Source organism: Arctopsyche grandis, chromosome 3 (assembly GCF_051622035.1).
Source record: "Arctopsyche grandis isolate Sample6627 chromosome 3, ASM5162203v2, whole genome shotgun sequence".
Taxonomy (NCBI): domain Eukaryota; kingdom Metazoa; phylum Arthropoda; class Insecta; order Trichoptera; family Hydropsychidae; genus Arctopsyche; species Arctopsyche grandis.
The window spans coordinates 37671783-37687544 of NC_135357.1; the positions used below are offsets into that span (position 1 = coordinate 37671783).

Genomic DNA, 15762 nt, shown 5'->3' on the forward strand with positions numbered 1-15762 from the left:
AAAGGCAGACCTGATATCTTAGACATCGTTCTAACTCAAAATTTTCCAGGTGCGCAGTCCTTGACTGTAGTAAATGATCTCTCTTCCGACCATCACCCGGTCATACTAGAACTCACCAACACCCCCGTAACTATAAACCCCATCCTCCGCAGTACCATATCTTGGGAGAAATTCTCAACTCTCCTTCATCACACCGTCACTTACCCCCACTCGATTCACACCACCCAAGATATAGACTCTGCTATTAACGTACTCACTGACGAAATACAGTCAGCCCTTGAAGCCAGCACCACCAGCACACCCCACTCTCCCCTGCACCCGCAAGCTTTACCCCCCGACATTCGCGATCTTATTCGCCTTAAGAATAGAGCTAGGAAGGCATTCCAAAGGAACAAGGACCCAATCCTCAAACAGCGAATGAACAGACTTCAACAAGACGTTAAAAACGCCTTGTGGCAACTACGAAACGACAACTGGGATACCAAACTCAGAGCGCTAGAAGACGGACATAACGGTTTCTGGAAACTGTCAAAAATCTTCAGAAGCAACGGCAATAGGATCGACAGGATCAAAGTTGGAGACAAGTTTGTCTACTCCACCGCCGATAAAGCGGAAGCCCTAGCTGACAGTCTCCAGGACCAATTTTCTCTCTCAAACTCTAACCTGCAAAGCGACTTTTGCCAAATGGTTGAAAGCTCCGTCAATAGCTACCTCGAAAACCCAGCCCCAGTACCCATTGTCGCCACCTCGCCGCTTGAAGTCCTAAACATCATCAAAACCATCGCTGCCAAAAAGGCCCCTGGCCCTGACGGAATTTCCAACAAAGCTCTAAAAGAACTCCCTCAAAAAGCCATCGCTGCACTCACAGCTATACTAAATGCCACCAACAGAATCTGCTACTTTCCGAGTCAATGGAAACTCGCCAATGTCATTCTCATCAGAAAACCCTACTCGAACCCCTCCCTCGCAACAAGCTACCGACCCATCAGCTTACTATCCTCACTGAGTAAGATCCTGGAACGGATCTTAATCTCAAATCTCAATAGCGAGATCACAAAAATTGACCTTCTTCCCAAAACACAATTTGGCTTTAGACCCCAACATTCTGCCGTTCACCAGATTCACAGAGTCGTTGAAACCGTGATAGACGGCTTCGACCGCAACATGTCTACTGGAGCAATCTTCCTAGACATTTCCAAAGCCTTCGATAAAGTTTGGCACTCTGGCCTCCTTTACAAAATGATTGCTGCCAACATCACTCCCCACTCAATACGATCTATCGCATCCTTCCTAAGGGAAAGGAAATTTCAGGTCAAACTCAAGGACCACATATCAACCCAGCGAGGCATCTCCGCTGGGGTACCCCAAGGCTCCATCCTCGGCCCCACGCTATTCAACCTGTACACACACGACATACCCACTCCTACACATAGGTACACAAACATCGCACAGTATGCCGATGACACTGCCATCTTAGCGAGCTCCGTCAGCCCCAAGGGTGTCTCGCTCGCCCTCCAGAAGTACTCGGACCAACTGGTAGCGTGGTACGATAAATGGCTGATGAAAATCAACCCGGACAAAAGTCAGGCAATATTCTTCTCCAGACGTAAAAAACGGTGCAAACCAGCCAAGCCAGTAATTATAAACGACCAACCAGTCAACTGGACCACGTCTACTCGCTACCTGGGGGTAATAATCGACCGCAAATTAACCTGGAAACCCCACATCACTAACGCGGTGCGTAGAGCTAGGGCAGTTGCGTCAAAGCTTTACCCACTATGCAAACCAAACAGCAAACTCTCGCTTAAAAACAAGTGCTTGCTGTATAAATCCATCATCCGCCCACAAATCACGTACGCGAGCCCCGTGTGGGCTCACACTACCATCTCCAACAGATCCATACTCAGACTGCAGACAGTACAAAACAAATTCTTGCGTGCCGCGGGCAACTACGACTGGTACACAAGAAACACTATAATTCACAATGACCTAAACATTGACTACCTTGACAAACACGTACACAAACTTGCCGTAAACTACTTCAAGTCTCTCGGCAAGGTAGACAATCCCTTAATAAATTCCCTCAGCAAGACTAAAATAATAATTAACCAAAGGCCCATCGACATTCTGAAGATGGGTATAGGCTAAAATTAGCATCCATTTAACTAACCAGACTCAACCACCTCCAAACGGTCCATACCCGTTAACCACCCACTAACACACTAACCCCGACAGTATCCCACAGATGTTGCACTAATTTTGCTTAGTGTTCCAGATCGACAAACACTCCACAAGCGAGCAGCCGCCAGCCCGCACCACAAACATCACCGAGAGTCCGATCCCATACAACTCGTTCGATAGATAGGTTAAGGGAGTGTCACTACCCTATAAACTATCGTTAAAACGCAGCCACAAAGAAGAAGTTGAAGCTCATTCTGAAGCGTTCTCTCGTATTGTCAGCGTCCCTTTGGATCACTGCGATACACGATGCCGCCCAAGACTAGTGGAAAGGCCGCCAAGAAATCTGGGGGCAAAGCCCAGAAGAACATCTCCAAGGGGGATGGAAAAAAGAAGAACAAGCGCAGGAGGAAGGAGAGTTACGCCATCTACATCTACAAGGTGTTGAAGCAGGTGCACCCCGACACCGGCATCTCGTCGAAGGCGATGAGCATCATGAACAGCTTCGTCAACGACATCTTCGAGCGCATCGCAGCCGAGGCTTCTCGTCTCGCCCACTACAACAAGCGCTCCACCATCACTTCTCGCGAAATCCAGACTGCAGTCCGTCTCCTGCTTCCAGGAGAGTTGGCCAAGCACGCCGTCTCTGAAGGCACCAAAGCCGTCACCAAGTACACCAGCTCCAAGTAGACGCCAACGTTCTAACGTTGAAGAACATCAAAAGGCCCTTTTCAGGGCCACCAATGCTCTTTACAAATAAAAATTTGGTTTAAAATGAACAGTTTCATCATTTGCATATTGGTATTTTTATACTGCACTCATTGGTGTAATATGGCGATTAACAGTCCCAACTACCTCCTTTTTTATTTGTTTTATTTTAACATGATAATGCCACTCAGCTTAGTTTTTTCATTAAGTAGTTTCAAGTGCTGTTATCTTTTTTTAGGTGTACAACGTTTTTTTGCAGTTTTTTACCTGACTAATTTATACATTGTGGTCAACACGATAATTCAACTAAATAATAAAGGTGCGGAAGCGTGTTTTTTTCCAGGAAAGGGCAAATTACTAAGCAAAATTAAAGTGTGCGAAACAAACTAATGCCCTCAGCTTATGCACATATAGACATATACATGGACAAATTCCATTTCATATCATTGCAGATCAAGAAATGCTACTGATAGCGTGAGTTTTCATCGATTTACATGCGTTTATTGTAATGTGATTTTTTCTTCTTTTTTGTGGCTGCGTTTTATCGATAGTTTATAGGGTAGTGACACTCCCTTAACCTATCTATCGAACGTGTTGTATGTGATTTCAAACGAAACCGATTCGTTTATTAAAGTCCGGTAGCCCTGAAAAGTTGTTCGTTCACCAAAGTAAACAAAGATGAAACAAATATTGCCCACATGGTTAATGTACGCAAGGCAGTAGTTCAAATAATAAATTTTATAAAGCGTAATTATGTATTTGTTATACAAATGTCGAATATATACATATGTAGCTCAGATGAAAGTTTAAAACCGAAAACTTTGTAAATGGTTTGGTGGCTCTGAAAAGGGCCTTTTTTATTGACGATGTCGATTAATTAGTTTACCGCCGAATCCGTAGAGGGTGCGACCTTGTCTCACAGCATAAGAACCAATGATTTTGACTCATTTTTTTTACATTTTCTTTAATTAATAGTATGTCCATACATGCTAACTATTAAGTCTCCAATTTTGTCGAAGTAAATCTAATAAATTTATAACCAATCCATAAAAATTATGAATTTGAATGACACGTAATGTGTAACGTTCGGATGTGTTAATGAAATAAACCTTTTGACTTTTTCGAATGTCTACTTCGTTAAACTGTTTTGAATGTGTGAATAATTCATACACATACACTATGAATGTAGTTACTGACCTTTATACGCTGATAATCGACCTTACTAAATCATTTTGGGTTTCATCAAGAAAGTCGGAAAAAGTCGGAGCCAGTAAATTTTAATCTGAAATTACAGCCCTGCCAAAAATATTAGATATGTGAGAAGGCGTCGAGTAGGCAGGTACAAAAAATTTTGTCATTGTTGATTAGAAAAATATTTGTAAATGGTGAGAAATAAATCCGAAATATATTTGTTGTGGCCCTGAAAAGGGCCGTTTTTATTAATAGTAGGTGAGTAGATATTTAGGCGCGTTCTCCGCGGATACGTCTGGCCAATTGGATGTCTTTGGGCATAATGGTGACGCGCTTGGCGTGGATGGCGCACAGATTGGTGTCTTCGAAGAGACCGACGAGGTAAGCCTCGCTAGCTTCCTGGAGGGCCATAACGGCAGAGCTCTGGAAACGCAAGTCGGTCTTGAAGTCTTGGGCGATCTCACGAACCAGGCGCTGGAAAGGCAGTTTGCGGATGAGGAGTTCAGTGCTCTTCTGGTAGCGACGGATTTCTCGGAGCGCGACTGTTCCGGGACGATAACGATGAGGCTTCTTCACTCCTCCGGTGGCGGGCGCACTCTTGCGAGCGGCTTTCGTGGCCAGTTGTTTTCGGGGAGCCTTTCCTCCAGTGGACTTTCGGGCAGTCTGCTTGGTACGAGCCATTGCGTCAGTTCCTAGTGAGACACGTCTGCACGGAACGAGAGTCGGGAGTCGAATGATTCCCACCACTTTCGCACCATTATTTATAGTAAATCGCTTGACAACATCGGATATGAATATTGACGTTGCTATATGCTTTTTGATTATTTTTTAAGATAAAACAGCGATCAAAATTCATGTTAAATCATTTTAATAATTTTAAATCGAAAAGAAACTAAAATCCCATGAAATATGTGAAAAATAAGGTATCCCCTCCCTTTCCCTAAAAAACCGTTAGTGTTTCCCGCCATTGAAGCGATCAGTAACCTTTTAATAGTCAAGACAATTTTAATTTTAACTTTTCGTCTGCTTAAACCGGAGTTTGTATATTGTATACAAAAATGTTTATTTTTTGTATACATGTATGTAATATCTTTAATATACCAGACATATTATATTAAATGTGTTTTTATATGTACGTATAAAATGTATATAGGCCCAAATTTTTAGTATTTTATTATACACGATATGTAAATACGAATGTACGATTTTTCGATTTTATTTTTTTGTCAAACGAACAAAGTGAATATTCTTTATATAATATTGAAGAGTATTCAAAGGTAAGTGGAGTCAGGTCGAGGTACAAGAAAACACGCAGGCAGGTTCCAAGTCTTTATTGCTGCTCGTCCGGTGGAGGTCAGGATCCGAATCCCACCGATCGAGAGCGTACCGTTCTTATATCATAGAGCGCTCAGCGCATACACGTTTATGACACGTCAACAAGTACAGTCATTGGTCAAGGAGTCGGGTGTAGCCATTGGCCACAACGCCCGACTCCACCATTGGTCGGCGTCACCATGACGTCACCGGTCCACGGGGCGTCTCCCTATGCAACGCTACACAACCCCCCTCTTAAGAGAGATCGTCCCGATCGACCCACCAATTTACACCTTAATTTACACATTAATTTACACATTAATTTACACATTAATTTACACATTAATTTACAATTACAAAACAGTTACACATAATTACAGTTGCATGAACTTATTCATCTATACGTCGACTTATTATCTGGTGTTTCTTCCGTTTAAATGCCAACGTGGTCGGTCCATCTCGCACGTGTCACCAACGTCCAACTTCGTCTCGACAGCTTCGTCTTCTTCCATCATGTTGGTTCCAGCATCACAACTGCAAAACCAAACGTTCAACCCAGAACGCGCACCCGTGCTCATGACCCTGAAGAGAGGCTTCGTCCCTGGAAATCTACGCAGTGAACCCCGTCGAGGTACCGCCAACATTTAGCGTCTCTGCTAAATGTGCCTCTGCCGTTGCATTGTTTACGAAACGAAACCCATTTCATTTCGTGGAAGTAGCGACACTAACGCGATGATTCATGCCTTCGTACTGCGAATGCTGTGTAGCTGGTGACGACTCCTTCTGAACGGTCTCTCGCCCTTGAAATATCTCCCCATGTTGAAAACAGTGGACGCAGATCAACAACCATCGATCGCTGCGCTGAATTTCGATGACATCGAGTATTGAATGTAGACATTACGGGAGCGGTGGTGAACTCGTAATCGACGTATCCCATTCTACGTCGCAACAGCTCCTTTTCTGACGACGACATCACCAAAAGTCGTCGTCGACCCGGCTGGCTGCTAGTCTTCGATAAGTTCGACGATCGTAGCCCGGTGCACTGCTTCTGGTTGACCCTGGCTCTCGTTCTCCGGATGACTCCGCTTCTGCTGGTTGCCTTTCCCTGCAACCTTCCGGGGTGGTCCTCTCTCGCCTTCGGCAGCATGACGCAATCCAGTTTTGATAGCGCGTGTGTGGAACGCCATCCTGGCTTCTAGGCGCCAAATGACAACACGCATCAACCCAATTGAATGAGCTGAGAGCTCGTCGCAGTGAGAACTGCGTTTTTCTCGTAGAAGGCGTGAATTGGCATCTCCAGCTCCCGCAAGCAGCATCTCGATCGCCGCTATGCTCGTTTCCGATTCGGCTCCATGTCTTCCGGCGGCGATGAAGACCTCGAATCCGCACCTTTGTGGCTCCTTGTCCCAACCATATAGATCCCACTTCTGACACCAGTGAAGAGTATTCAAAGGTAAGTGGAGTCAGGTCGAGGTACAAGAAAACACGCAGGCAGGTTCCAAGTCTTTATTGCTGCTCGTCCGGTGGAGGTCAGGATCCGAATCCCACCGATCGAGAGCGTACCGTTCTTATATCATAGAGCGCTCAGCGCATACACGTTTATGACACGTCAACAAGTACAGTCATTGGTCAAGGAGTCGGGTGTAGCCATTGGCCACAACGCCCGACTCCACCATTGGTCGGCGTCACCATGACGTCACCGGTCCACGGGGCGTCTCCCTATGCAACGCTACAATATGATCGTAGCACGCCGTACAATAAGCCAATAGGATAATATGGGGAAATGAATTACGCCCAAAAATATCCTTCGTGTAGTATGATATTGGTATTGGGGCTTCCAAATATTCTTCAAATGAATTATTCGAATATTAAAATCGTGAAATATTCTAGTATTCAAATACATTTGAAAAATTATATGAATTTTTAGATTTTTGAAAAAAAATAACCATTTTTTTACTGTAAATATTAATAAGAATAGTGATTAAAATTTATAACTTTCATATTTAAATAGTTCTCACCTTGATTTATCCGATATGATGCTATTACTGATTGTTACATAAATAAACTATGAAAAAGTTTATCAACAACATAATCACCAGCACACCACTTAACGAACTTCACTTCACAAAAGCTTAGAACAGACTGATTGTGGAGCACTATCGGATCCAGGTAATGGTCACGGGCATAGGAGGCATTTTGAAATCGAACATTATAAATGGTTAAAAAAACAAATGGGAATTACCATCTCTTTATACCTGTTCAAATTTTCGTGCAGTACATCGATTGTCGACGACACAGTTGTTTAAATCAGCTCTTGCTTAAAGCAATTGGCCATAAATTATAAGGATTTATTTTTTTGCATAGATACACTTTTAAAAGTTAAACTGAAGATTAGCGGCGATAGCCGCGGAACGGCCACTTTTATTTTGCAAGGTTAGTCCATCTACCTGAAAGGGTCGAGCATATTTTTTTATTTGAATAATGCTACAGACATTTCAAAACAGCAATTTAGAAAGCAATTTTAGTTACAGGAAAAATTACGAAATGGAATGGCTTAACAAATATCGTACTTTCGCTTGGTTACAAATCGGTCAAATTTGCAATCGCATAATTCTCAATTGAATTAGAAATAATTAAATGTATCAGTATCTATCAATATTTTGTATTATTAAAATTGGGATATGTAAATAATATACGATTTTTTTTTTTTTGTTAAATATAAAAATACCACAAACGAAGAGTTTGCTTTTCAAAATGCACATTATACATTAACACGATATGATTGAAGAAACAAACAAACGATTGGTATGTCCTTATTCTTATTCTCTTCACGCCCAATAAGACCCGATAGATGTAAATAATTGAATTTAGTGCGTTGAAAAGATCGCACGGTGAAATAACCGAGAATATTTCAGCTCGCAACAAAAACTTGGGTGTACGATCCCTGACCGTATTACTATAAATAATGGCGTTTTACGATTTGGAACTCATTCGCCAGCTGCAGCCCGCCCCGAGTGGACGTGCTGTCTCTCGCTCTCGCTCTCGCTCTCGCTCTCGCTCTCGTTCGCCAAACACTTTGCTGATTCAGGATGACCGGTCGCGGAAAGGGAGGAAAGGGATTGGGAAAAGGGGGCGCTAAGCGTCACAGGAAGGTGTTGCGAGACAACATCCAGGGCATCACCAAACCTGCCATCAGACGTCTCGCTCGTCGTGGAGGAGTCAAGCGTATCTCGGGTCTGATCTACGAGGAGACCAGAGGCGTCCTCAAGGTGTTCCTGGAAAACGTGATCAGGGATGCCGTCACCTACACCGAGCACGCCAAGCGCAAGACCGTCACTGCCATGGACGTGGTCTACGCCCTCAAGAGACAAGGACGCACCCTCTACGGATTCGGCGGTTAAGCACACACCCTATTTGATTCGACAACTAAAAAAAAGGCCCTTTTCAGGGCCACCAAACCATTTACCAAAGTTTTCGGTTTTAGACTTGATTGATATTTGCATAATTACTCTTAATAAAATTTATCAAACTACTGCCTTGCGTACATTTTCCCTGCCAGCGTACAGTACAGTAGCCTTTTTTTTTTTTTTCATTATGTTTATGACCGTGAACGAACAATTTCTCAATAGCCCCCTTTACACAGTCGTTCTATCGCGCGTGAAACAGCTAACACGATTGTACGCGTGTAAAGACTTGGACCGAGAAGGGATAAACTCAGCAGTCGTGTGCTTCGACGTTGTCTTTACACAGAAAATTCTTTCGGGCGCGCTTTTGTTACAAGATGGCGGACTTACGCACGTGGAGTCACGGATTGATTCTGGAATTAATTTTAATGTATGAGTCTTTTCCGTGCCTCTGGAAAATTATGTCCGAGGAATATAAAAATAAAAATCTGAAAGAGGAAGCTTATAAAAAAATAGTTGACTTCGTTAAAGAAAGAGGATTTTCTAATGCTAATCGAGATTTTGTTGTCAAAAAGTTTCAAAGTTTAAGAGGGTCCTTCCGGAAGGAACTCAAGAAAGTAGTAGACAGCCAACGTAGTGGAAGAGGAACAGATGACGTGTACAAATCTACCCTCTGGTACTTTGATAATTTGCTCTTCACTAAGGATCAAGAACTATCTGCTAATAGTATATGTAACATTGATGAAGATCCAGAGGATGAAAACCGTACTAATGATTATTTTCATCAAAATGATATTTCGACTAATGAAAGTGTTACAGAGAGTGGAGCTGGTGAAACTGGGCAGCAAACTAAAGTCGTGAGTACATTTTTTGCTATTTATTTACAGTGTATATTACATACTTTATACTATATGTATGTAGTATAAAGTATTGAAGAGTATTCAAAGGTAAGTGGAGTCAGGTCGAGGTACAAGAAAACACGCAGGCAGGTTCCAGGTCTTTATTGCTGCTCGTCCGGTGGAGGTCAGGATCCGAATGCCACCGAGTAGTAGTGGGTAATATTTTATAGATAGTTCCATGGAGTTTACTCCATGCCTATCGATCTAGCGAATTATCTGGGATCCGATTCGCGGTGATGTTGTGGTGCGGGCTGGCGGCTGCTCGCATTGCGATGAGTCTCGACTCTTCTTTGTGGCTGCGTTTTAACGATAGTTTATAGGGAGTGCCACTCCCTTAACCTATCCATCGAACGTGTTGTATGGGATCGGACTCTCGGTGATGTTTGTGGTGCGGGCTGGCGGCTGCTCGCTTGTGGGGTGTTTGTCGATCTGGAACACTAAGCAAAATTAGTGCAACATCTGTGGGATACTGTCGGGGTTAGTGTGTTAGTGGGTGGTTAACGGGTATGGACCGTTTGGAGGTGGTTGAGTCTGGTTAATTAAATTGGGTGCTATTTTAGCCTATACCCATCTTCAGAATGTCGATGGGTCTTTGATTGGACGTGAGTTTGGTCACACTGAGGGAATTGATCAGGGGATTGTCAATTTTGCCGAGAGACTTGAAGTAGTTCACGGCAAGTTTGTGTACGTGTTTGTCGAGGTAGTCAATGCTTAGGTCATTGTGAATTATAGTGTTTCTTGTGTACCAGTCGTAGTTGCCCGTGGCACGCAAGAATTTGTTTTGAATTGTCTGTAGTCTGAGTATGGATCTGTTGGAGATGGTAGTGTGAGCCCACACGGGGCTCGCGTACGTGATTTGTGGGCGGATGATGGATTTATACAGCAAGCATTTGTTTTTAAGCGAGAGCTTGCTGTTTGGTTTGCATAGTGGGTAAAGCTTTGACGCAACTGCCCTAGCTTTACGCACCGCGTTAGTGATGTGGGGTCTCCAGGTTAATTTGCGGTCGATTATTACCCCCAGGTAGCGGGTAGACGTGGTCCAGTTGACTGGTTTGTCGTTTATAATGACTGGCTTGGCTGGTTTGCACCGTTTTTTACGTCTGGAGAAGAATATTGCCTGACTTTTATCCGGGTTGATTTTCATCAGCCATTTATCGTACCACGCTACCAGTTGGTCCGAGTACTTCTGGAGGGCGAGCGAGACTCCCTTGGGGCCGACGGAGCTCGCTAAGATGGCCGTGTCGTCGGCGTACTGTGCGATGTTTGTGTACCTATGTGTAGGAGTGGGTATGTCGTGTGTGTAAAGGTTGAATAGCGTGGGGCCGAGGATGGAGCCTTGGGGTACCCCAGCGGAGATGCCTCGCTGAGTTGATATGCGGTCCTTGAGTTTGACCTGAAATCTCCTTTCTCTTAGGAAGGATGCGGTAGAACGTATTGAGTGGGGGGTGATGTTGGCGGCAATCATTTTGTAAAGGAGGCCAGAGTGCCAGACTTTATCGAAGGCTTTGGAAATGTCTAGGAAGATTGCTCCAGTAGACATGTTGTGGTCGAAACCGTCTATAACGGTTTCAACAACTCTGTGAATCTGGTGAACGGCAGAGTGTTGGGGTCTGAAGCCAAATTGTGTTTTGGGAAGAAGGTCAATATTTGCGATTTCGCTGTTGAGATTTGAGATTAAGATCCGTTCCAGGATCTTACTCAGTGAGGATAGCAAGCTGATGGGTCGGTAACTTGTTGCGAGGGAGGGGTTCGAGTAGGGTTTTCTGATGAGAATGACATTGGCGAGTTTCCATTGACTCGGAAAGTAGCAGATTCTGTTGGTGGCATTTAGTATTGCCGTGAGTGCAGCGATGGCTTTTTGAGGGAGTTCTTTTAGAGCTTTGTTGGAAATTCCGTCAGGGCCAGGGGCCTTTTTGGCGGCGATAGTTTTGATGATGTTTAGGACTTCAAGCGGCGAAGTGGCGACAATGGGTACTGGGGCTGGGTTTTCAAGGTAGCTGTTGACGGAGCTTTCAACCATTTGGCAAAAGTCACTTTGCAGGTTGAAGTTTGAGAGAGAGAATTGGTCCTGGAGACTGTCGGCTAGGGCTTCCGCTTTATCGGCGGTGGAGTAGACGAACTTATCTCCAACTTTGATCCTGTCGATCCTGTTGCCGTTGCTTCTGAAGATTTTTGACAGTTTCCAGAAACCGTTATGTCCGTCTTCTAGCGCTCTGAGTTTGGTATCCCAGTTGTCGTTTCGTAGTTGCCACAAGGCATTTTTAACGTCTTGTTGAAGTCTGTTCATTCGCTGTTTGAGGATTGGGTCCTTGTACCTTTGGAATGCCTTCCTAGCTCTATTCTTAAGGCGAATAAGATCGCGAATGTCGGGGGGTAAAGCTTGCGGGTGCAGAGGGGAGTGGGGTGTGGTGGTGGTGCTGGCGTCTAAGGCTGACTGTATTTCATCCGTGAGTATGTTAATAGCGGAGTCTTTTTCTTGGGTGGTGTGAATTGAGTGGGGGTAAGTGACGGTGTGATGAAGGAGAGTTGAGAATTTCTCCCAAGATATGGTACTTCGGAGGATGGGGTTTATAGTTACGGGTGTGTTGGTGAGTTCTAGTATGACCGGGTGATGGTCGGAAGAAAGATCATTTACTACAGTCAAGGACGGCGCGCCCGGAAAATTTTGAGTTAGAACGTTGTCTAAGATATCAGGTCTGCCTTTGAAGTTAATGGGGATTCTTGTGGGTTCGTCTGGGGCCGTGACGGAAACTTTTGGGTTTGAAAGTTGGGAATAACTTAAAAGAATTTTCCCATTATTGTTAGTGGCTTGACTGTTCCATCTGGAATGTTTGGCGTTAAGGTCGCCTGCGGCAATGGTGGCTTTGTTAGTGTTGAATATTTTGTCCAAGTCTGTGGTGAGTAAGTGTTGTTTTGGTGGGTTGTAAACTGCGTGGAGGATGAGTGGGGTGCCAGTGTTAGTCCAAACTTCTACCGACGTCAGTTCTATCCCTGTGGTGATCGGCCGCGGGGCCAAGTTGTGTTGAATTGTGTGTTTGATGAATATGGCAGTGCCGCCGGCGGCTTTGCCTATTCTGTCGTCTCTGTATGTGGTGTAGTTTGGGAAGTTTAGTCGATTGCCAGGTTTGAGCCAAGTTTCGTTTACTAGTGCGATATCAATGGAGTGTTGGAGCAAGAATTGCTCGAATTCGACACGCTTGCTGAGTATGCTGCAGGCGTTCCAGTAAACGATCTTGAGGTAGCAAGTCATTTTTTATGTTGGTGGGTGAGCATGAGCAGGATGGCATTTATCGAGTCAATGGACTGTTCGATTTTGCTCATCCGATTTGAAAGGTCTTGGTTTGGGTTCCAGCTAGTGTTGATGTTGGGTTGTTGGGTGGGTGGGGTTAGGGGAGGGAAATTTGAGTTTTCGTGTCTATATTGCGGTACGTTGGTCTTCGTTGGTTGGGGGTGGGAGGGGTTGGGGTTTCGGGGTTGGCGGGAGTTCTTCCTGCTTTTGTTGTTGGGATTTGAAGGGCAGCCTCTGTAGCTGGAAACGTGAGGGCCTCTGCAGCTGGTGCAAGTTGGAGTGGAGGTTGTTGACACACAGTCAGTGGTCAAATGGGGTCCTGCACATTTGATGCACAGGGGGGCGACATGGCAGTTGTAGGAGCCGTGACCAAAGCCTTGGCAGCGGTGGCACTGCGGTACAGTATCACCACGGCGAAGTGATTCGGTGCGAACCAGTTGGCCGAAGATGCTGGAGAGGTTGAACAACTTCTTCCCCTCTTCGTCACGTGTGGTCTCGACAGTGAACATGGGCATGTCGCGCTTGTCACGTCGTGATTTCATGACGGTGGCTTTACTGGCTTTGTAGCCAAGATCGGCCAACTCGGCGAGGACTTCTGACTCGGAATAGTTGGGGCTAATGCCTCTAATGACCAGTTTGAGCGGTTTGTCTTCCGTTAGAGGGTGGGCATAGAATTGGAATTGTTCTTCTTGGAGCACTTTTGTGATTTGGCGGTAATCATCGATGGTGCATGGTGTGATTTTGACTCTGTTTTCAGAGTAGACGGCTGTGAATTTGAGGTTACGTCCGTCGAGTTTCCTTTGAACTACCTTGTAGTCCGATGGCAACCTTAGAAAGATTGGAGCAACTTTAGGTTTGGGAAGCACATCCGAAACGGTGTTTCTGGATGGGTGAGCGGGGCTTATGGTCTGGGGGGGTGTACGAATTTGAGGCGTGTTTGCCGACGGTGTGCTGAGGGCCGCTTGTTGGGTGGGTGTGTTGTGAATTGGACGCTTCTGGATATGTTTCCGATTTCGGATGATGCCAACAGGGAAGGAGTAGTCCTCCGGTAGTGGTGCAGGTGTTTGTGTGGGTGCAGGTGTTTGGGTAGGTGTGGGTGATTGTGTAGGTGTGGGTGGTTGTGTGGGTTCGGGTGCGGCTGCTGATGCGGGTGGGGACTTGGCAGCGGAAGTAACCTCCATTTTATTAGACTGCACGGAGTCGGAATCGGAGTCGAAGTCGGATTCCGCGAGTGCCGCGTATCTGTTGCTGATGGGTGGGGTCGACTGTGATTGTGTGTGTGTGGTGTTGAGTGGGCTCGTCATTCTACGCTTACCGTTTTTGCGTGGTGACGTCTGAGGGGATGTGGCCATATCCTTCGTCTTTGTGGTCGTCGTCGTCGACTGGGCCTGCGACATGTTTGACGCGAGGTTTCCCAGTTGGGCGGAGTGGGCTGCTTGGTCAGTTGCTCGTTGGGCTGCGTGAGTCGCGATTAACTTTTTGAGGGAAGCGTTTTCTTCCCTCATTTCTTGGTACGCCTTCACGAGTTTTTTGAAGTCATGTTCAGTGAATTTATGCGTTTTAGCGCTAGTGTCACTGCCACCACGGCCATCACGCCGCACACTGGCCATCTTGTGGGTGGGGTTTTTTTTTGTTTGTAGTGTCACTGTCACTTGTCACTTGTCACTGTCACTATCACTTTTGTTTATTTGGCTGTTGCTAGGACAGCTTCTCATTCCCAGAGGGACGCGTTCGGAGAGTCGAGCGGTAGTTACATCGCGGTTTCGGCGACGCAGCTGTTATAGACAGCTGTTTGTAGCGCGGGTAACGACAACGACAGCGCGGTGGGACACGTCCGAGCACTGCGGGCGCTGGGCGCGGTCGAATGAATGCCCCCGATCGAGAGCGTACCATACTTATATCATAGAGCGCTCAGCGCATACACGTATTATCATTGGTCAAGGAGTCTGGTGCAGCCATTGGCCGCAACGCCCGACTCCACCATTGGTCGGCGTCACCATGACGTCACCGGTCTACGGGGCGTCTCTCTATGTAACGTTACATAACCCCCTTCTTAAGAGAGATCGTCCCGATCGACCCATTAATTTAAAGTTACACTTAAAACAATTACAAAACAGTTACATACAATTACAGTTGCACTTAGTTATAACTACAGTTAAGATTACGGATACAATTACAAGAACAAAACGGCTCCCTCCAATTAATTACAATTTCAAATCAGTTACACATAATTACAGTTGCATGAACTATTCATCTATACGCCGACTTATTATCTGGTGTTTCTTCCGTTTAAATGCCAACGTGGTCGGTCCATCTCGCATGTGTCAACAACGTCCCACTTCGTCTCGACAGCTTCGTCTTCTTCCATCATGTTGGTTCCAGCATCACAACTGCAAAACCAAACGTTCAACCCTGAACGCGCACCCGTGCTCTTAACTTTGTAGAGAGGCTTCGTCCCTGGAAATCTACGCAGTGAACCCCGTCGAGGTACCGCCAACATTTAGCGTCTCTGCTAAATGTGCTTCTGCCGTTGCATTATTTACGAAACGAAACCCATTTCGTTTCGTGGAAGTAGCGACACTAACGCGATGATTCATGCCTTCGTACTGCGAATGCTGTGTAGCTGGTGACGAGTCCTTCTGAACGGTCTCTCGCCCTTGAAATATCTCCCCATGTTGAAAACAGTGGACGCAGATCAACAACCATCGATCGCTGCGCTGAATTTCGATGACATCGCGTATTGAATGTAGACATCACGGCTTTGTTAGTGTTGGACAAA

At 45.4% G+C, this 15762-nt stretch overlaps 4 protein-coding genes across 4 annotated transcripts in view; 3 read left to right on the forward strand and 1 right to left on the reverse strand.

Moving 5' to 3' along the window:
* The first annotated feature begins 2487 nt into the window (after positions 1 to 2487).
* Positions 2488 to 2868, forward strand: LOC143909368 (histone H2B-like). Its single transcript, XM_077427315.1, has one exon. The coding sequence runs from the start codon at positions 2488 to 2490 to the stop codon at positions 2866 to 2868; it is 381 nt and encodes a 126-aa protein (XP_077283441.1).
* Positions 2869 to 4336: 1468 nt separating this feature from the next.
* Positions 4337 to 4758, reverse strand: LOC143909361 (histone H3). The gene has a single exon (XM_077427305.1). The coding sequence runs from the start codon at positions 4756 to 4758 to the stop codon at positions 4348 to 4350; it is 411 nt and encodes a 136-aa protein (XP_077283431.1). The 3' UTR covers positions 4337 to 4347.
* Positions 4759 to 8450: 3692 nt separating this feature from the next.
* Positions 8451 to 8792, forward strand: LOC143909503 (histone H4). The gene has a single exon (XM_077427511.1). It carries the CDS (start codon positions 8481 to 8483, stop codon positions 8790 to 8792), a length of 312 nt encoding a protein of 103 aa, XP_077283637.1. The 5' UTR covers positions 8451 to 8480.
* Positions 8793 to 14296: 5504 nt separating this feature from the next.
* LOC143909360 (uncharacterized) overlaps positions 14297 to 15762 on the forward strand; it is a 62373-nt gene continuing 60907 nt past the window's right edge. The window contains exon 1 of the mRNA XM_077427304.1: positions 14297 to 15115. The gene's annotated coding sequence lies outside the window, so the exon portion shown is untranslated. The remainder of the gene's footprint in view (positions 15116 to 15762) is intronic.